The sequence below is a fragment of the Rhamphochromis longiceps genome, linkage group LG14, assembly GCF_057381845.1.
Source record: "Rhamphochromis longiceps isolate RC_006_pf linkage group LG14, R_longiceps_female_GT1.1, whole genome shotgun sequence".
NCBI classification, from domain to species: domain Eukaryota; kingdom Metazoa; phylum Chordata; class Actinopteri; order Cichliformes; family Cichlidae; genus Rhamphochromis; species Rhamphochromis longiceps.
Window position 1 is genome coordinate 21671585 of NC_140570.1, and position 21887 is coordinate 21693471.

Here is a 21887-nt window from a genome sequence, read left to right on the forward strand (position 1 = left end):
ATCTGGGAAATAAATTCCCTCATTCCTTTTTGGCTCAGTTTTCCTCGACAAGGGAATTTGACAAGTGAAAAATCCCCAGTTTCCTACTAATTTAGTGCAGCAAAAAAAACAAAAACAAAAAAAAAAACTGCCTCATGATTAAGTTACTCTCATTTCTCTATCATACAAGTAAACACAAAAGCAACGTGTTGTGAGAAGTTTTATTTGATTGTGTTCTGTGAGTTTTTGTGCACATCACAAAGAGGATTTTAAATGTTTTGTTGCATGTAGTTTCATGGTTAACATTTTACAATTACCAACATTATTTACAGTTGATTCCAGTTCATATAAAATGTTCACACAAAACTGCCCGACTGTGGCACGCACTTAACTTCAAAGGTGCCACTCTCTCACACACACAGTTTAAGAAAAATAATGTACAAAAGTGTCTCCCTACACAGATGTCAAGAAATCTCTTCTCAAACTGAAAATCAGGGCACATTCTTTAGAGAACACACCTGTATTGCTTCAAACTACTGCCATGTAAAGAAATCACAGCGTGAATTTCCAACCCAGGAGATACTTAACAGATCAAGGATCCAGCGCAGTGATTTGAAATGGTGCTGCTGGGGACTGGAGCCTGTTCCAGCTGTCACTGTTCCTCACACAGTGACAAAAGGGTCTCTGATGGACTACCAACACAAAAAACTTCAAACTCATAATTATCTCAATCACTGCAATTTAAAATAAGTCAGGAAAGATATAAGATTATAAAACCTTTATATGGTGTGGTATGGGTGTTTTAGACAGTCATGAATGGTCAAACCTGGTTTTCATTCTGTGATCAAAATATTTAGTACAAAAAAGGCAAAAAAGCCAAATATATTCAGATAAAAACTCAAATCATAAAGATTACACATAGTGATCTGTGATCAAAAGGTGATGGACACAAAAGTAGTAAGTTTCCATATACAGAAATTATCTTGCAAACAAACTTATTGTTAAAACAAAAAGGAAATAAAAATACATTCTTTTTATGATTACAGATTTAAAGATTCATTGTTTTTTGTGGCCAAAAATTAAGGGTGATTCTTTCCAATTTGTGCAAGTCCCTCCAACCCACATCACCCCCCACCGTACATATATCAAGTCCACACTCCACTTTCTGGTAAACATTTCATTCAAGCCTTGTAACATTCTCCCTGATGGTTCCACTCATCTTTGGAAGGGAGGGGGCGGCAGAAGAAGGAGGCAAGAAAAAAAAAAAAGTTTCTCTTTCACTCCACCTGAGTATAAGATGGATCAAATTCCAGTATTATATTTCCAGTATGTTACTTTCAGCCACACATTACAGCCTGACTGAGACTGTAAACTTTATGGAAGCCAAGGCACAGAACTGGATTCAGTCTCCCAAAGGCTTGGACACAGAGAAATAACCTACTTTCTAATTCAAAGCCGTTATAAAAATAAATACATGGTGCTCACAGACATTAGTGAAGAGAAACAAGGAAAATAACGCACTTTTATCTAAAGTTATTTGGACATTTCGGCTTGATGTCTCAGCCGGGCAGGATGTGTGGTCGTCTTACAGGATTCTTGGTTGGCTCGGATAACAACAACAACAAAAAACACAAAACAAAACAAAGAAGCAAGCTGCTGTAAGGGCTGGATGACGACAAAGGTGGAGTGAACCACTTTTTCCACCCTCCTTTTGTTAATTTCTTCCTTGCTCCATATGTTGAACAAGTTGATCAGAGAAATCTGCAAGGAAAAAGAAGAAAAGCAGCCCCTGCAGTCCAGACACTGACAGGATGACAGGGAGAGGGTCCTCAGAATATACTGGTGTAACAGAAATAGTCTCCATCCCCTTCATACTGGCCATAAAAAGAGATGGAGGTCAAGTTCATGGTGGTCCTCGTGGGTCAGGTGTTTGATCTTTGGGAGACAGCGAGGAGGGGGCTGAGCTTCAAATAAAACACTTAGCAAACAAAAACTTTTGCTGTGTTCCTCAGATTTTGTTGGCATACAACGTCTCCTCGTCGCTTTCGCTTTCGTCCTGAAACTCGTGGGCAAGCAGGGACTTTTTGGAGCCCATAGAGGTGAGCCGGACCTCGTCGTCATAATCGTCTCTGTGTTGGCGCAAACGGTGGAAGCCATCTTTTTGGCGATTAGACTTAGCGGCACACACGCACCAGATGATGCACGCTGTCACCACCAGTGCTGTCATGGTGGCGGCTGTGGGGAGGAACAGAATATTCATGCATGACTTGGCATTATGTATACTTTGTTCTTAATTTAATAAAATTACACTCTTTCTCAAAAGAGCTGAGATCTACAGTAACTGCCAGTGGATTTTACCACCATTAAGACTTAATTTGAAATACATAATCTACTGAAACACTGAAAATCTATCTTGTTCATGAACAAGGAGCATAATTCATGCGACGTCAGCTCTCAGCAGGTGACAAAAAGCTGCATTATAAGACATGCTTACCTGCACTGGCTACAACAAACTCTCTGGGAAGGCCAAAGATGTTGTTGTCCATGTCAAACTCTATGATGATGGAAGTAGCAGCTTCAAAGGAAGATACCACGACCTAAAAGATAGAAGAAATATTTAAAAGTTAGATAGCAGAAAGTTGTCAAACATAAGAATCACTTCTCTCCTGTAGTCATCAGAGGCTTCTTAAAAAAGTTGATGGTCATGTCAATCAAGGCTCTTCAAACAGATTTCCAGGATTTCACAAACAACTCAAAAGATATTTGAAGCATTTGGACCTCAAAGTTTCATTAGGGTTTTTTTTGTTGCTTTTATTAAAGGACTTAAAACTTGCAACAAAAAGAAAACATCGAGCTGTTTTGTCAGAGAGGTAAAGTGTTTTTAAGCACTCTGCTGAAGCTCCTTGGAAGTTGGGCTTGTTAACTATCTAATCAGCAAGAGCTACTCGCAGGTGCGCCTGCTTTGTATAATCTGGTGCAGGTTGTGTCTGATGTCTGAAAAAGTGCTAAAAATCTCAATTTACTCACCCCAGAGGTAAATTACAAGAATCTCAGGACTTACTTTTTGCAACCTGCTTGATTGTTTTCAGCAGCAAAGAAGCGATTTCATGATCCAGTGTAAAGAAAAATGGGAAAGCTGTACTTAGTTAGGAATTAAGGATTAAAACCACATTTTCAGACCTTTTTTAGTGATGTTGACTGAAAATACACCAAGGAGTAAGTACCTTAATGGTTTCTTCCCCCCCCCAGTAACCGTATATTTTTGTTGCAATATATATGATAAACACACAAAAGAACCTGAAGGGGCACAACCAAAACTGACACCACTCTTCTTTGCAGAGGTATGAGATGCGTCCCTATGGTCTAAGGCAGAGTATTCGGTGTCCTAAGAAATATGGCGAGACGATTAAGGAGAGAAAATATTTGCTGGCTCCAGCTTACGATTTGCACCTTGTGTGGGAGCAAAAAGAAACGGACCACAAAAAACCCTTGGATGACAGATATATAAGGAATGCCGCCGCTCTTCCAGATCTTTTAGACCTGCCACGGAGCAACAGAGTTGTCACTACTGAAGAGGGAAACTCCAGTGACGAGCTCATGATCCACGGTTTCACAGTGCGAGACTACCAGCAGATTTATCACTCGGTGGTGGATCCCTTGCTCTTTAAGCCATGCGGGAAGCTCGCAGCCTACAGTCTGGATCTTGGACACACCATCAAGGAAAATCTGTTTAGAGAGCTGGCCTACCCCATGCTTCAAATGGCAGAGCATCCAAAAGGAAAGGTGGAGGTGATGGAGAGATTTTGTCTACTACGTCCCACACCTTGCATAGATATAGACCATAAATGAGACCTGTAGTAGAGTTATTCTTATTTATGTGTCTTTATGTTGCTTCATTTTGTTCATCTGCAACCCTTGCGTGGGATGATTGTAATAATCATATTTCTAATGTTTTTGACTAAAAGCTTCAAATGTTTTAAATGAAGCTCCTCATGATAAACCTCTGAACAACAAATAATTACCGTGTGTGCGTCTGTGTGTACAGCAGTAAACTATTATATTATTCTTCCTGCGAGCGAGTACATTCTGTTGAAGACAGTACCTTCTGACGCTGGCGTTGGTAGCCTTCAGCAACTGCTTCAATATTGTGAGTGCCAGGAGCTAGCAGGGCATGGAAGTAGCCACCTTCCACAGTAAACAGTCTCACTCCTCCGTTCAGTATAACGATCGCCCCAACAATTGGTTTTCCACTCTTGTCTCTCACTATGCCTCGCACACCTTTATGGATCTGGAAGGAGCAGAAACAAAGAGAAATGCGTGGCTGTATGACAGTTCATTAAAATACAAACTATGTATTACAGCAGCCATAACTTGTAAAATAAATGTCAATGTCGCTGCAGTTGCCTAATAAAATCATGCATCATACCTCTACCAACATGCTTAGCAGAGACTTCTTGTTCTCAGTCCAGAGTGTGGCCAGCTGCTCAGCGGGAGGAAACAGACAGCAGCCAGTGTACACTGTGATTTCTGGACAATGGCCAAAGTCCATATTGAAGTCCTGGAAAGGAGATGTGGACATAAGCTGATGCATTTCCTATGCTTTACTTCTCATTTTCACTTGATCAATAACTCCAAAAGAACTTCAAGATTCTCAGAATTGTCAAGGAAGTTTTCAAAACAAACACTCTTGACTCCATTTCCAATTAAATATGAAGTAGTGCCTTTTGTTTTTAGATTGTACACAATGACATGATGGATGCCAACTTAATTACAGAAAATGACAGCACAGACACACACTTACCTTCATGCTTCCCAGATGACTTTGTCTCTCCGCTGCTCTCATAACTCCATCTGGGATGTTGCCTAATGAGTAAAGCAAAACTTGGCCATTAACCACTTATTTGCATGACCAACATGACAAGCATATGTAGCAGTCGTATGACTTACTCTGCCCATTATTTGAACATTCAGTGTTCCCAAGGTGCATTTTGGGGTGATTGCTGGCATAGACAGTTGCCAAATACTTCAAGGTGCCTTCATTGTCAACTGAAAAACAAAATAACTGATTCAATAATTAAACAGTGAAACCAGCGATTTTAAGGAAACTGTTTTCAAATGATTTATTTATCTGCCTGCAATGGGGAAAACATGGTTCTGCCATCAGCTCTACAGACCATCAGTTACATCTTTACTATCACCAGGGGGCAGTGTCACAAACAACTGGTCTGTGGGCTGCTCTCACTTGTGCGCTTGCTGGTCCTGCCAGCGACAGAGAGGAGCAAAGTTATGAGATAACAAAGAGCTGAAGTGAAACAGAGTGATAAAACAATGAAAAGTGTCCACTGCAGCAACAATCTGTGCTTCACCTTCTGTATTTTTTTTAAACTTTGATATCTTAGTCTCCAAGGTGTCTTGACCACTTTCATTTTTCCAGCCTAGTTTTCAACCAGTCAGCATTCAACCTATACATAGGCCCACATACACTGACGTGCTTGTTTTTTTGTGACTGATACTGAAAGGCACTGACCACCCCCGTGTTTGGAAAACAGTGCATCTTTTGTAAATCACCCATAAAACTAACAACACCTATGAGCGCTATTTGGATATTGGGTCACATGCTATTTTTCCCTGTTTAGTAAATCTTGCCCACAGATGAGCTACAGCAAGCGTTGTTGGGTTTCTGAAAAGGCCCACAAGGGATGTTTGTCTCATTCACATGTCACTTTCTCCAAACTCAAACAATTTTATTTTAATGTTTCCTGAATCTCATATGTGTGAAAAAGTGGTGCCCAGTGTCACGTTGCACTCATGCAGCATCAGCAAAGAGCTATCCTGGTGTTCTCAGATTTTTATACACAATATACTTTTGTTTCTTGTCATAGTGGTATTACCAGTCTGGACAGGCTTGTCATAAGGATAAGTGGCAACAAGGGCGCCTCCATCAAGGGCTACAGACAGAGTGAAGCGGTGGCTTTGAATGAAGTTCATCATCGCTCTGGTCTCAGGTTGGGGATCCACCAAACGCTGTGATGCGTTGCCTGTTAAAGAGGACAGACAGAATATCTTTTTTTTTTCTTTTTTCTTTTGTAAATGGTACATGTAAACGTCAACCATTTCTTTTTTACATTCAAAAGAAATCTTGACTTGAAGAGCTGATCTTTTAAATCTGTTTTTCATTTCAGCTTCACACATGCAGAAATTAAGACAACTGACCAAAGAAGTCTGTGTCCAGGTCCTTGCCATGAGCGTTGGTCAAGCCCTGGGTAGATTTGCACTGCTTCTCAACAGCCTGTTCTCGTCCGTCAGGGTTTACAGAAGGAACAATGAATATGCGAGTCTCGTTGATCAGCTGGAGAAGGATAAGGAACAATTACAGTCATATATTCACAGGTACTAAATGTTCATTGAGAAATAAATCAAGCTTTGGCTCCCTTAAAGCCAAAACGAGCTGATAAAAATGCTGTTGTTATAATAATAAAGAGGTCTTAAGGCACACCTTGGTGATGGCTGGGTTTTTGCCATAGTTGATGCACAAGAAGGCAGCAAACTCCAGCAGCAGCTCTGTCCCCACTGGGGCATTACCATGGATCCCTGCTACAAAGCGAATATTTGGCTTGGACGGTTCAGATTCTCCTGGTTTGTTAGAGATTTCCAAAGCCCATATGGTCCTATACTCCACACTCTGGCCCAGGCTGGACATAGAAAAGAAAAAAAAGAAACAATATAGGTCACTGCAGTAAAATAAAGACTGGTTCAGACTCACAGTTTAGGGGAAAATAAAATCTTCTTACCTGTGTAAATATGTAATGTGGGGAAAGTTAAGCGTGAGGCCTCTCAAGAAAGCCGACATCTCTTTGGAGGGTCGGTAGCGGAAGTTGCTCTCGGTGGCTGTGTTTTTCACCAACTCATCTAAACCCTGGCCTACAGAGAGCTCCTTGATTAAGCTCTGAAACTCCTTCTCAGATGGGTTCTGTGTGGGTCGGGGGCCACTGGAAGAATGACGGTTACCCTCTGACCGCACAGATGTCAGTCTGAAGTCCACCACCTCCACTCGATCCTTTGAGACTGTGGCGTAGATCGTCACAGGCTTATAACTAGACAACATAACAGAATAACAGAAATAAAGGTCGCAATAAGACAAAAACATACTGAAACTAGATTTCATGTGGCTACTATGTTTTCCTTCTGAATAAAGCTGTTACCCATGAGCAGAGGCAGTGATAGCGTAAGTCCCAGGGACCAGCAATCTCCAGTAATCTCCAGTCTGAGCTGTAGTAATCTTGTGGTTTATCTTCTCGACACTAATGGTGGCATTGGGAATTCTCCTACCATCCCACATATCTGAAACTGTGCCCTTCACCCCAGTGTGAACCTAAAGACGCAAATGCCCACAAAAACATGAGTGAATGCAAAACTACGCTGAAGGTTCAGGATAATGTTGAGATCTATGTTTACTACCTGGTGTATAAACTGAAGCAAGGATCGCCGGTTTTGATCCCAGTATTTTGGGAGGTCCTTGGCCAGAGGATATTTGACACAACTCAGCTCAATTGTCACCTCGAAACAGTTTGTGTTTATGTAGTTCCAGTCTTGCATGCCACCTGGAAAAAACATGCACTCCTTTTTAGAGTCATATCAAGAAACTGTGTGGGTAAATAATCTGACAATTTCATAACAGAACATAAAAAAATAATTTAAAAAAAGTTATTGTGAAAAATATAAAAATTAGGGAATTCTTTTCTACATTAAAAATATACAATTTACACATTGATAGAATAAAAATCACATTTTCTTTTATTCCGGTGAAGAGCCCAAAACCTACTTTAGAACTACAAGTCACCATAGTGCCTTTAGGCTGCACTGCGTTGTCTCAGGAACACTTTTTTCCCTGCCTTCTTGCCAGAAAACATAGTTTAACTACTACTGATGCAGTGCCAACACTCTCTCATGCAAATAGCTGACCACTCTGTTACTAAAGACATACTGAGGGCAAAGTAGAAAACTATCCCTCCGGTCTTACCAACAAAAAACTGAAATCTTCTCTGTAAAAACTGAAAGCTGAGTACCCCAGGCTAAGAAGGAGAAAGACCACCCAGCTTGGTATCAGCGCACATCTTAAGGGCGGCATACGTGACAGTATAGCAGCAGAAGTGCACATAACATGGGGTATATCTGTGAAGGCATCATTAATGCCTTTCTTTCTTTCCTTTCTTTCTTTGCCAGGAAGAATTCAAGTAGATCTTAATTAAGGCTAACCTCTTATATAAAAGGGTTGCGTGAATTTTTAAAAACATGGAGTATGCCAAAATTAATGAAAGGTGTAAGCATACCAGGAACACTATACCACTGGGCACCATTGGTTATGCCATCCTTAAAATAGTCATTAGGGTACAGGTCCTCACAAGGGTGTCCTTGGTGCATCAGAGGATTTTCCTGCATACAAGTAAAACCAAACAATGATCACTGTTGTTGTCAAGTTTTCAAACAGTCATTCCACAGATTTCAATGAGCTTCCATTAGTACTAAAAGTTGAAACTATAAGCATCAGGCTCAAACAGCTCCCACAGCAACGGTGTCCAGTTACCTGTGAGTAGGCTCTAGAGACCTGCTGAAAGACCTCGTCATCAGGCGACTTGCTGTAGTAACTATTCCCATCTTTGTCATCATCAAAGGGGTAGTTGACCACCAAGGACCCTGAATTGCACAACAAAAATAATACAGCGTAAAACACACACATACACACAAATAATAATATCTGAATGTGTGGGTAGGAAAGAAAATGTAGTCTGTGAACATAAAATTATTTTTTGTTACTAAAAACACTAATTATCATAACCATAAAATATAGAAAATATTTACAAATTTTAACAACACTTAGCAGATCACCACATTCAAAAGCTGGCCGCGACACTGAAACACCACTGTACAGTACGTGCCTCCGTGGAGGTTGGCTGACAGGACGAAAGGGATGCTCTTCAGCCATTTCATCGCAGCTTTAGTCTCTGGCTGTCTGGGTTCTGTGATGTTGGCGAACTGATCGGGAAAGTTGCGGTTCAGGTCAAAATTGTTGGTGTTGTTACGCCCTTTGTAGCCATTTGTATCACCTGTCAGGAAACAAACACTGGTGAGCAGCCATCTACATGCATCCATAACCACAGCATATGCACATCCTCGGCTCCTCCTCCACAACACTCCCTTACATAGGCAAACAACAGTAGCTGTTAGCAAACACAGGATATGCCCTGTCAAACTTTCCCTTAAGTCAGACACTTATGTATGACTTCATACACTTCCTTTTGTTGACACTTACGTACTCACAAAGGGAAATGAAAGCTATTTTAACACAGACGGCATAGCATGGAAGGAGATAATATAATTCTGCCGAGAAGAACAGCTACTCCTCATATGTCTCTCTCCAGGGTCAATTGCTTCTTTCTTTGTGACCACTAAAGATATCAAGTATACACCAATGTGGTGTGGTCAGTTTGTAATGCAGTTTCATTAGCAAAGGCAGTAATTTAATAGTTGCCACAGACTCAAGGAACGCTTAGTCAAATTACTGTTTAAGGCCTGTAAGGTTACACCTTACGTATCAAAAAGCCATAAGTAAAGCCTGTAAAGAGCTCTACAGAATATGCACATGACCCTTTTACTTACCTTCCTCAGCTACCTCGTAGCCATCGGGATTCATCGAAGGCATGATGTGAATGCGGGTGTTGTTGACCAACTCGGTGACCTCTGGGTCAGTACCATAGTTACGACACAGGTACTCTATGAGGTTGAGCATTAACTCGCGACCCACCACTTCATTGCCGTGCATGTTGGCCACATATTTAAATTCTGGCTCACCTGGGAGAGTGTAACAGACAGAATGATGCTCTCTGGTTTGCATTTGATGTTTTTCAAGATTTACTGGTATAAAAAATAAAACATTAAATCAAATATCATCACATACCATGCTCATGAGTGACAGGGTTGTCTGAGATGACCATCACATACAGCTCACGCTTTTCTACAGACTGTCCAATAGAGTAAAGATGGGTAATAGAAGGAAACTCGCTGCTGTACTTCCGTAGAAACAGCTCCATGTCTGCATAGTTGTGATGACGGAATTCCTGTGGCTGGTTGGCCAGTTGGTGTGAAGTTGGAGAAACAGAAGTAACCACCGGAGTCTGGGTGGAGCCAGAAGAGCTGGTAGTGGAACTGTCTGGATGGCTGATGGACTGCACTGAGGTTGTAGCCACAGTGGTGCTGCTACCTGCTGCCTCACTGACCACAGGTGTCAAGGTAAAGTTAAGCTCTTTTGCCTTGCCCTCAGAGACCTCGACACTGCTGACTGTCACTGATATGTACCTGTACAGTGAAAGAAGCACATGTTGAAGAGATTTAATCTGTTATACAACACAACTTTCCACTGAGTGTACCAAAAGAAAACCATTTCTTTTAACCAAGTTTCGATCCAATTATGTACGTCAGGTATGTTTTTTTAGGAGTCATGTAGCTTGCTATGCAGGCAACGTGTGTAAACATAGATTATATTTAGTATTTGTTCTTGTATTAAAGACAATCACAGGAAAATATTAGAGACAGTAAAATGTTATGTTTAAGAATGTTTAAGATACACACTATCGGGACAAAAGTTCTGGCCCGCCTACATGTTACACCTACACGGCCTCCTTGGCAATAGAAACGCATGCAAGTCCCTGGCACACAGTTTTGTGCTGATGTTAATGACGCAGGAAGTTAACAGAAGGTTGGAGACTTAATTTTACGATTCAGTCACTCAGTGACCCTATTATGTAACTTTTTATCCCTAAAGTCTTAAGTAATAAATAATAATAATAATAATAATAGTAATAAAGTCTTAAAGTAATAATACCACTTCAATTATTCAAGAGGAAATAAATTTCACTAACTGGTTTGTTGCAACAGTTGTATCCAATTGTGGCTGGCTTAGAAGCTGTTTTTTAGAACGTACAACATAACCTGTGTTAGTGACCAAAACCACTACCAGCATTCATACTTTTGCGTGATGTTTTACATGTTATCCTGTAGTCACGTCTGGGCTTTTATATGCGGTACCAGATTGTTTTTGCCTCATATGAGCCCTTATATTGAGGATATGATTAACTTTCCTTATATTGAAGTGATGTGATTCTCTCAAAAAACTGCAGCAAAATAGCAGCTAGAAATGCATAAGACTATTCAAGAGCAATAAGCCAATCACAATAGCTGTGAGCTTCATCGACAAGAGGTGTAGTTACATTTCCAGGCAGGTACACTAAAGGCGTAGGGGTAGGGTTTCAGTGGGGTTTGCAGCTACCAGCATCATATATACAGGGTGGATTTAAAACAGAAGAACAAATTCTGTCTAGATAGCACACTATCATTCAGTCAACTCCTTAGACTAACTCATTAAAAAAAGCTGAATTCAAAAATACTTTTGTCCATATAGGGTATGGTCGGTAGATGCCTCTGTTTTAGTGAATAAAAGTTGACCTGAGGCAACATAAAAAGACACACGTAACTTACTACACAATACTGGGTGTTAGTTAGCCCGAGATTAAGAAATCGTTTTGTTTTGCGGGGTTTTAACTTCACATTAGTCTAACTTGCATTACTCTTATATATACCGTATTTTTCGGCCCATACGGTGCACTGTTGATAAACTGGTCTGTTTTCATTCATAAGGCGCACCAGGGCCCTGTGCTTCGTACGTCGCTTACTACATCCAAGATCAAATGAAACATCCAAGACCAAATCATCGCGCTAACTCTGAGCTCGCTATTCCGGTTCCCCGAACACACCTGTTGTTGACGATTAGTATAGCTGGATGAAGTAATGTGAGATCACTGGGTGGCCCAACAGGGGCTACGCATCGATAGTAGAAACATTGATCGGGAACCCTTTGATTGGTCGGCGAAAATGTCGAAGGAGCGCGCTCGGTATTTTTCGGCAGCAGAGCAAGAACTCTTGAGTGAGGGATTTCAGGAGTTTCAGAGTTTAATTAAAACGCAAGGGAACACTGCAAAGGCTGCAAAAGCAAGGAGAGAGGGCTGGCAGAAAGTTGCTGACAAATCAAACTCGTAAGTAATTCAATAATAACAATAATAATGGAGTGGATTTATATAGCGCTTTTCAAGGCACCCAAAGCGCTTTACAATGCCACTATTCATTCACTCTCACATTCACACACTGATGGAGGCAGCTACGGTTGTAGCCACAGCTGCCCTGGGGCAGACTGACAGAAGCCAGGCTGCCATATTGCGCCATCGGCCCCTCTGGCCAACACCAGTAGGCGGTAGGGTAGATTTATCATATCACACCATATTATCCAATATTATATTATATTATAATATGTTATATTATATCCCCTTTCACATTAGAGCCACAACAGGACCCACTAGAACATGGGAACAAGTAAAAGTGAAATATAAGAATATTCTACAGAATGGTAATATTTATCACTTATATTGCTTGTCGTCTCTTGGAAAGAGACCCTGGAATACTCTGTTTGTTTGTTCATAACAGCAACCAAGAAAAGGGCAGAGCAAAAACAAAGACAGGTGGTGGTCCTGCACCCCCTCGTCAACAAGTTGGTTAAGTGAATAATACCCTCACGGGAAAATCGATATCTCTCTATGAGCACACTGTCGCGCTGAGCTAAAGGATCCTGTCTGTCCCGCAATATACGCTGAATTCTGAAAACTCTCCTTATCAATCTTGCACCTTCCGCAATGGGCTGCTCGCGTAAACGGACAGGATATGACTGCGACAGACTTCCCAAATCCACCTTCGCTTTTATAGCCGTGGTCTCTCATCTTGATTACACGAAGTAATTTACAATTACTACTCTGAAATATGAATTACATCTGTAATAATCACATACATGTAATAGAATGTTAATAGTACATTTCCCTTTTTTAGGGAATGACCTGTATGTATCTGTGTGAAATCAATAAAAGGATCAAGTGCTGCATTATCTTCAGTTACATTGATGTTATTTATTTATGGTGAAACAGTGGTGGAATATCGCTGTTGCTTTCGTATGAATGACGCGGACATACCTGCGTGGCCGCGATCTAATCCTGTTTACATAAAGTAAACCTGCTCCCCAGCAGGTTTACGCTTACGGCTCTGTTGCTATGACAGCAAGTCCCGGATGGGCTTCGGGGAACCGAACGATCCAGGATCACGCGAAATCGTCAACAATCTCATCCAGCTAACTCACTTAGCGCGGTACGAAGAACAGGCCCCAGATTGTAAGGCGCATTAAGCGAAACAAGCAACAGCATTCGGCCTCCAGCTTCACTGTTTATTTTATGCTAACATAGCTTTGCTAGCGATCACGTAGCACATCATGATATATCAGCTAACCCAACTTCAGTAACCCTACAAATGTCACTGCTGTTTAGTTTTCTGTCTTCATTTATGTTGGAAGTGATAGCAGGCCTGTACGTTTTACTTTTTTCAGAAATCTTTCAGTCAGAACATGCTATATCATGTGTAGGTGGAAACTAGCGAGCTAAATTGCTGCTTCCAACTTCCAACTCTGTTAAATTTTATAAATTCTGTTTTCATGGATGCCTGGATGTTAAACTTAATTGTTACACCTGGTAAAGCAGCAACACTGATCATTTTATTGCAGATGAATGAATTTGGACAGTTTTTAGCTCTCAGTGATGCCGCAATGTTCGTTTGACTTTGGAACCTGAAGCGGATGACCCAGATTACTCCGCGAGGCTCCTGACTATGGCAGCCGTAATGCTCAGACAATCCATCAAACAGTGCGGCTTCGTAGCTTACCAAAGTCGCAGTAAAACATTTTTTGACTGATTTTTGAGTGCCTTGTAAAATTTAAAAATCAGTTCGAGGTCAGTAGGCACAACCAGAATTCATATATAAGGCACACCGGCTTATAAGGCACACTGTCGATTTTTAAGAAAACTAAAGGATTTTAAGTGCGCCTTATAGTGCGGAAAATACAGTAAGCAAAATCAAGGTTGGTCTAACCCAGACCTTCCCAAAGTGTGGGGGGCGCAGAGCCATTGCAGGGGGGGCGCGGTATGAAAAGGGGGAGAAAAAACTGCCAAAAAAACCGCTTGGACACTGCTAGCAGGGGGCGCCCACACAAGCGCAAAGCAGGGGATGAAGCATAGCTGAATATGTTTCCAAACCAATTTCATTCTAAGCCAAAGACTAGAAAATATGGTGAAGCATATCTGCCCTTTGGTTTCACCTGCACAAGTGCCGAGGTAGGTCTCCCCTGCAGAATTGCTTTTCCCTGCGTCAGGAGCAGCGCTGGGCTCTTCAAATCACGGACAAACAGTATCCCACATTCTTCATTTTTAGTTCACAAACACTTCTCATAATGATTAACTACTCCTGTCATTTTGGAGATGTTAGGTCTTTATACAGTAAAGTTACAGCGGGATACAAATAACATCAGGCTGATCCTGCCACGATTTGTTTCCCCTGTCTAAATCACGTATTCCTCATCCACACATTAACACAAAAAAGAAGTTTTAAAAAAAATCTCCATTTTCAGTGATTCGAAACGCCGTTTACATGTGGACGAAAGCTCCAAACGCATAGAAACAGCTGCGTTTTCAAAAATACCCGTGTAGGTGTGGACGTAGCGTAACAGAGTTAGTAGTTTATTTTATTACTACCTGTAATTTATTGCAGTTTACTTGTATTTGCTTAATTGTTTACTAAATGTTTGAGGTGTGAAATAAACTGCAATAGAGCAAAATATGGGTGTGTATGGTTGGAGGATGTGTTTGTGCGCGTGCGTGCGCACGCGGGGGACATTTTTCTTGTAAAACAAAGGCGGCCCTAGCAAAAAAAGTTTGGGAACCACTGGTCTAACCCAACAAACGAGTCTAAACTCTATCAAAAAAAAACCCTTGGTAGCAATCAGCAGGGAGCAATCTGCAACCTCTGGGCCGTCACTGGTCACTGAACTGAAACTAGAGATCTGGCCCAGCATTAAGTGTTTCCACTAATGAATAACCTCTGTTTGTAAAAAACCTGTTATGTGCACTCACCCTGGAGCCACAGCTGTTATGTTGTATGTTCCTGGTAACAGAAGGCGGTAGTAGTCCCCATATTCCCCTGTCGTCAGGTTGTGGCGAACGCCTGCTACCACAATGCTGACATTGCTAGGGACAGCACCACTAACTGCATCTTTCACATAGCCACGAACACCGATGTGCACCTGGAAGACAGCAGTAATATGAGTGCAAAGAAACCCTCAGTGGTTATAAAATCACTGGTTTGACTGAAGTTGGTATTAATCTATAAAACACTTGTAATAACGTGATTTTTTTAATTCACTGAAAATACCATCTTTGTGGCTTTAGGCTATTTTTTTTTTTTTTTTTTTTTTTTTTTTTTTTTAAATTGTATGCATTTTCTTAAATGACCATTATGATTTTCAACAAAAGTTAAAGAACCTTACACTTGGCTTAAGTGGAGAAACTGCATGACAGAGATGTTGATTGTGCTATTATTCTTTTATATAAACAAACAAAAGACACATCTTATGGACAATTTATTTCTTATGTACCTGTTCTATGTAGGCTAGCAGGGATTCCTTGTTTAGATCCCATTCCCTTTGGAGCTCAGAAGCAAAAGGGTATTTGCAACAGCTCAGCTCCATGGTGATTTCCAGACAGTTTCCATGAATGTAGTTGTAGTCCTGCATCCCTCCTGGATAAAAGAAAAAGAACATAAAAAACATGTACATAAAAGCACAAGTTAGAAACAGCTAAATCGATATTAAAGTCACATTTAAAAAGATGCATGCAAATGATGCAAAAATTACATATTCTACATACTATGCTACCCTGAACGGTAATCCAGCAGTGCCAGAACTGTTTATTATACAAGAGGATCTGTCTGTAAAAGTTCAAGTCTGTCTTTGTCCCCCTCAGTGCCAAAGTTTACAGAGGGAGTTAGTGTGGCAACAAGCCCCGACATCTGGGGTTTGCAAGGCACCTTGCAGTCCAGTAATGCAAACAGAAACACACACAGAAGGGCAGGCTGTTCATCCCTGTGGAACATGAGCAGGCAGTCAGATGCTTCCTGGCTGCAAGGTTTCCATGACTCCTGGCTTGGTGGCCCCGGGAACCAAATGCAACAGACACTTCTGCCCCCAATCCTGTATGCCAATGATGTGCGGCTGCTTGCCCTACCAAGTGCCGAGAGTTGTTGGTTTGTTGTTACACATTTCATTGTTTCTATATGGGCTTCGTTTCTCTTTTTCCCCCTCTGCCCTCATCCTACACAGTTGAGCCAGGGGGTCTGTCAAAATTTCTATAAACCAGCTTACACCAGCCTCAGTGAGGAAGATGCAAACCACAAGACAACAGAAAATGCTTGCACACAAAATTTGTGATGCACAACAAAGCCACATGCAAGTAAATCTGAGAAGGAAAATGTACAAAAAAAAAAAGCGTATGGAAAGCCCCTACCTTGTCACAATACTCACCACCACTTTAGTCTACACTACTTGCAATCATTTTCTTAAAAATACTACTTGCTTGTATAACCCACTGAGTATCTTCCAAATAGCCCTACTGCTGACCATTTTATAAACCTGGTCTGCTTGTCTGTTGTATTATTGGCTTTACTATGTTACAAAAAAAACACAGTAATGAAAATCTCAATGAATCTCTTCCACCCTAAAGACAGATGGTGATATGGTACACTCAACTCAGAGAGCAGCCTTGGAAAAATACAAGTTATTCTGAGTCATCCCTCGTGAAGCGACAGCTGTTTGGCTGCCCGAAACTCAGAGTGTCTGCCAGTTCACTCAATGGAAGCTGAAAAGGGACATTACAAGCAAAGTGATGAACTCTTCCTATACCAAAACAAATGCATTTTTACGGCTCTATAACCTTATGTTCGTACCAACCACTGAAAGATTCCCTTTCTAATACACAGTCATTGCATAAGATGAGGGTCAAAATATAGTCATCATTTGTGTGTCTACATGGTATAAACACAAAAGTTTATTTTGTAAAGGGGGTTCAACAGTCTAAATAAAGAATTCCAAAGACTCCAAAGCTAGTCTTTAATACAAAGCTTCCTTCTTGCTGCAGCTAAACAAGTAAACTATCTGAAACTGTGACTTTTAAAGCTACCAGCCAGATTTGACTTTTTAATAGGAAGCATGGCCTCTGGGCTTATTTGGAATATGGGTGGTGTATTTAGACGTGTCAGGGTAACGCTTTAATCACTGTGTTCACAACAGAGAGAGTAGGGGCATTGTCAACCAAGCAGCAAACAGGTCTTAAAATCTCTCACCTGTTAAAGTAGAATAATTGCAGTAAGTGGCATTCCCCTGTTTCAACTATGTCTAAATCCAACTGCCTACAACAACATGACAAAAATAAGAAGCTTGTCTTTGGTCATAAGATGTTAGCCAAGTCTCGCTGTCTTTCAGGCAAATCACTTAAAGCAAACATCCTGCATATGCAGGAGTTGGATAAACACACAAAAAGGCCTAGAGCAGCCCCAACCTTACATGTCCTGTCTGTACCGGATCCAGTGACACACCCTGAACTCAGAGTGCTGATTTAAGAAGCTGAGTCAAACATTTAAGATAGCAACCCAGGGCATAGAGTATAAATGTCAGGTGACTGGGTTTTTTAAAAGTGTGGTTATAAGAGGCGTGAGTGAACTCAGACACTGGCAGAGCAGTCAGATAATCGTGGCTGTGGAGCGGTATTTTCATGCAGTAAAATTAGATTCAGGACCTTGTTCTCTTGTAAGTGTCTATGCAGCGACGCGTTTCTTTCAGCACAGACAGCAACTAAATGAGCCAAAAATATTTCAAACAGATAAGACCCTGGAGACAGCAACGCACATCATCAATAACACCAGATCTGGTTACATGAACAAAACACAGTTCAAAAGTAAGAGCACGCGAACAATAGACCGTGTCAAACGATTATAGGTCATGATTACATGTTATGCACAATTATTATTTCAAGCTCTGACTCCCAAACAACAAATCCCTTGTACCTGATTCCTGGAGCTTTGCCTGGATGACTAATTACGTCACACAATGGCCTGACTGCTTCCATCATCTGCCATTAGTCCGGTTTTAGTCGTGACATTTCATCCACTGTGGCATGGCAGACAGATGAACCCATTGTCAATTCAAAGGTTGTTCTTGGCACCTCCTTCATCAGTGAGATATGAATACTATCGCTGCTAAGAGGTTCAATAAGTGTCTCATACTAACAATGTGAACCTCCACAGAGTAAATAGTGGATGTTTCAGTCAAGGATCCATAATATTTAACCTGAACATTAATTTTTCTTTCACTGTGTTTCTGATAAGTACGAGGATATACTGCCTGCTATTTAAGCCTTTAAGGTGATGATTTAGTGTTTCCTTTTCTCTAAGTGGTAAACAAATATTGTTCCATTTAATGACAAACTGAAACAAGAACAAATAGTGCTTACTTTTAAGCCATCTTTATATTCAGAGTTTCACTGCATAGACTATAAAATCAGCTGGGAAAATACAGGTGCATTCAGTCAGATGTATCTTAAGTATTTTTGCTCAAATAGCTGGCTGACAGACACTTTTATAAACATAACCTTCTGATTAGTAGATGACCTGGCTCTACCTACAGCCACCCAAGTAAAAAGAGTAAACGACACGCTAGTTACACAAAGCTTGAGTTTAATCAAAGCAGTTAATCTGGTTGAGGCAAATCCACCGCTAACCTGACATCTACTACAGCGCAATACAGAGGAAGAGCAGTTTGGTAACCCGACGCTCGAGACACATCACCAACTCCCAACCCCTCAGACAAGCCAACAAAACAAAGGTTGAGAGGAGCATGCTGACTGAGTTTCTGGCCCTCAGGTTCAGAGAAGAGCTTGTTTTCAGCCTAAATTACACTGAAGTCAAGGAAACAAAACAAACTGCTTTTAGTTTGGTTCATGTAAGAAACTGATACATGCAGTGTATTGACAACTGAAAAGAGTCAGCCCACAGAGCCATAAGAGGCCTCCAGCTCTAAAATGTTGCATAATTACAGGCTTTGGCAGACACAAACACGATGAGCAGTGCACTTCTGGTTTTGGAGTAGGGTCAAAATCCCGAAGCACTGTAAGCACTTAAGCTCTTTGTGTTTCAAAAGCACTAAGCATAAGACCTCTATTCTGTTATATGTACATGTATTAAAGAGGCTGTGAACTGGCTATCATGTGTTAAACAATGCAGCGAAATAAATGAACCCTAGATGAACACTGCGTTATAATGTGTTTTACAAAGACGTCTTGCTACTAGAAATCAGGAAACAACTGTGGGAACTTTTGGAGGCAGTTATTGTGAAGTTTTATCTAAATTAATTTTAAACTCAATGATCACTGGGACAAAAAAAAAAAAAGGAAGAAGAACAAAGAAAAAAAATAAAAAGAACAAAAAAAGAAAAAAAAAAGCTTACCCCCCCACTGAAAATTATTTTTCAACCGCCATCTTTGCATGAATTGTTGCATGGATTTTGGAATGCCATGTCCCGCTATTATAACGGCTCTGTTTTAACCAAGCTTATATTTAATGAAGAAATAAAGAGCCTTAAAGAAGGTTTACTACGTGCCATTTCTGGAATGTGGCATAATGTTTTCTCTGATGCAAATGCAGATATTTTGCATGCAATCTATCATGGAAGAATCTTTAAAAAAAATCTTTAAACTTCACAACATAAATAGTTTGTTTATCTGTTTTAAGTGATGGTGCTGCCTGGATACTCTATATCTGCACTATCCTTCACATCTCTAGAAGATTGCTTGCCTGCAGTGCATGTGTGAAGAAAACTGAAATAATCTCTAAGCCAGACCCTTCAAACAGCTTGCAGCCTACATACAATGCAAACAATGCAGCTGTAACAGAAAACATTCAGCTTGCAACCACACTCACCTGCTTGGCAAAGTAGACTTTCCAGAACAATGACTAAATAACCATCTTACACAACAATCAGCTTTCATTCAAAGAAACAACATACCGGTTCCACTGATCTCCATGCCTTCACACACACAAAGTGTCTCAGTTTGGACTGTTATGTCCTTGTCCAAAAACAAACAAGGACATCATACGTTTAGTTCTAGCAGAAACAAATATTATATGATTAACGAAGCTCAGTTTATTCAGCTGAATCCAGTGAGATAACCTCATTTACCCTGATAGATTATTGAGGGCGTTCTGCCCCGCACAGATCAATAAGAGCAAAGAAACTTGGCTGTCTTACCTGGCACGTCGTACCACGCCGCTCCATTAGTAATGCCATCTTTAAATGTTTCTTCTGGCATATCAGGACAGTGAGGCTTACTGGTCTTCATTACAGGGTGGTTCTGGGAATACACCAGGGCCAGGTGGCGAAACAGACCATCGTCCGCCGACGGGCTGTAGTGACCTTCTTGATCGTGGGAGGCTGAGTCATCAAAAGGGTAACTGGCAACCACAGTGCCACCATGCAGGTTCCCTGACAGCACAAATCTAAGGAGATAAAGACAGATTTATATCACTAGCTTTAAAGCATAAAATTCACAGTGCTCCAAACTCTTTGTTACCATAACATTCATGTCTCTACTTGCCATGAAGTAAAGAAAGAATCTAACACTAAAAAGACTGTCAGCCTGAGTTATGAACAATTGACTTGATCATGTTTGACTGCTGACACATCAAATTATTCTTGGCTGAATATCATGAACAACTATAAAGAATAAGGACTTTAACCAACCCCAGCTTTAACGCTAGAAAGGCTCAACATATGGACATGTACATTAAATTAGGATGAAACTGTGAACCTTTCTGTATAAAAAAGTGATGATGAGAGAAATGCCTATAATGTAGGATGACCTGAGGTGCATCCCCCCTTTGCAAAGAGCTGTGAAGCTAGTGTGACAACTTTTACTCTGTGAACCTTGCACTTCCTTGTGAATGATGGAGTTGCTCTTTGATCTCCACAACTAGCTAGACAATAACTGGAAACAGATTAGCTAAAGTATCAAAGCCACACGAGTCAAAACCTCAAATAGCTGGACAAAAACATCTGGTATCTGCGTGTTTAAAACAAATAACGCCAAAAATACTGACTTTTTCTCCTGGATCCATCTCATCACTGCCATCACCTCGGGGATATTAGCTGGATCCACGGTGGCTTTGTCGAACTGGTCAGGAAAGCTTCTGTTTAGGTCCTTATTTTTGGCGTTATTTCGACCGCCGTGATCACCACTGCAGTCCCCCTCTGTGGACTTCTCAAAGCCGTCGGGATTCATGCTGGGCATGATGTAAATATCCGTGCTGTTCACCAGTTCAGTGATGCGCTCTTCCTCCCCGTATTTGGTTAGCAGGTACTCCACTAGGTAAACCAGCACCTGTCTGGATACGGTTTCGTCGCCGTGCATGTTCCCAACGTATTTAAATTTAGGTTTCCCCAGTGACTTCCTGTCGGGGTCCCTGGTGATCCGCATCACCCACAGCTGCCTGCCCTCCACGGACTGCCCTACAGTCGACAGGTTAGCTATGTGAGGGTATTTCTGGGCTAACGACTGTAAACGTTTTGTTAGTTCATTATAATTGTAGTATATGTCGTAAGTTTCTACCGCTTCCTCCGTAGAGGCTCGGGCGCTTCTTGTGCCGAGCAGTCTGTCGTCGCCAAGAGACACGACAAAAAGGAAAAGAAAGGCGAAAAGTGACACCCGTAGTTTCAGCGTCATCGAGACATGTTCCCAGTTAGCCACCATGTTGACCTGTCTTCTACTTCTACACCATCCGGAACTGCTAACTGAACAACAAACACTACACTCAGATATTTTGGTATTTGGCTCCGCACGGACGGACGTCTTTCCGCTGCCACAGTTGTTCTGGCCTGCCTGTTTCCA

General features: G+C 41.1%; 2 protein-coding genes across 2 annotated transcripts; one reads left to right on the top strand and one right to left on the bottom strand.

Moving 5' to 3' along the window:
* Positions 1 to 191: 191 nt before the first annotated feature.
* Positions 192 to 21887, bottom strand: cpda (carboxypeptidase D, a). Its single transcript, XM_085380950.1, has 21 exons — positions 21100 to 21887; positions 20252 to 20499; positions 15551 to 15693; positions 15030 to 15199; positions 9935 to 10332; positions 9637 to 9828; positions 8916 to 9083; positions 8564 to 8673; positions 8310 to 8412; positions 7438 to 7580; positions 7182 to 7351; positions 6771 to 7073; positions 6476 to 6671; positions 6193 to 6328; positions 5871 to 6017; positions 4927 to 5025; positions 4781 to 4842; positions 4406 to 4537; positions 4082 to 4267; positions 2474 to 2576; positions 192 to 2214 (listed from the first exon to the last, which is right to left on the bottom strand). The coding sequence occupies exons 1-21, from the start codon at positions 21747 to 21749 to the stop codon at positions 1988 to 1990; spliced, it is 4086 nt and encodes a 1361-aa protein (XP_085237076.1). The 5' UTR covers positions 21750 to 21887; the 3' UTR covers positions 192 to 1987.
* On the top strand, positions 3328 to 3837 carry LOC146654002 (uncharacterized protein C22orf31-like). Its single transcript, XM_085380953.1, is given in 1 exon segment — positions 3328 to 3837. A coding segment is annotated over 1 exon segment (510 nt).

What these genes read in the sequence shown, in the direction of transcription:
- cpda (XM_085380950.1), bottom strand. Translation starts at nt 21,749, where the DNA reads ATGGTGGCTAACTGGGAACATGTCTCGATGACGCTGAAACTACGGGTG. An exon ending in GTCAGCCAACCTCCACGGAG is followed by an intron (nt 8,674 to 8,915) that starts GCACGTACTGTA and finishes TGTGCAATTCAG; the next exon opens with GGTCCTTGGTGGTCAACTAC. An exon ending in TGACAAGCCTGTCCAGACTG is followed by an intron (nt 5,026 to 5,870) that starts GTAATACCACTA and finishes TTTGTTTTTCAG; the next exon opens with TTGACAATGAAGGCACCTTG.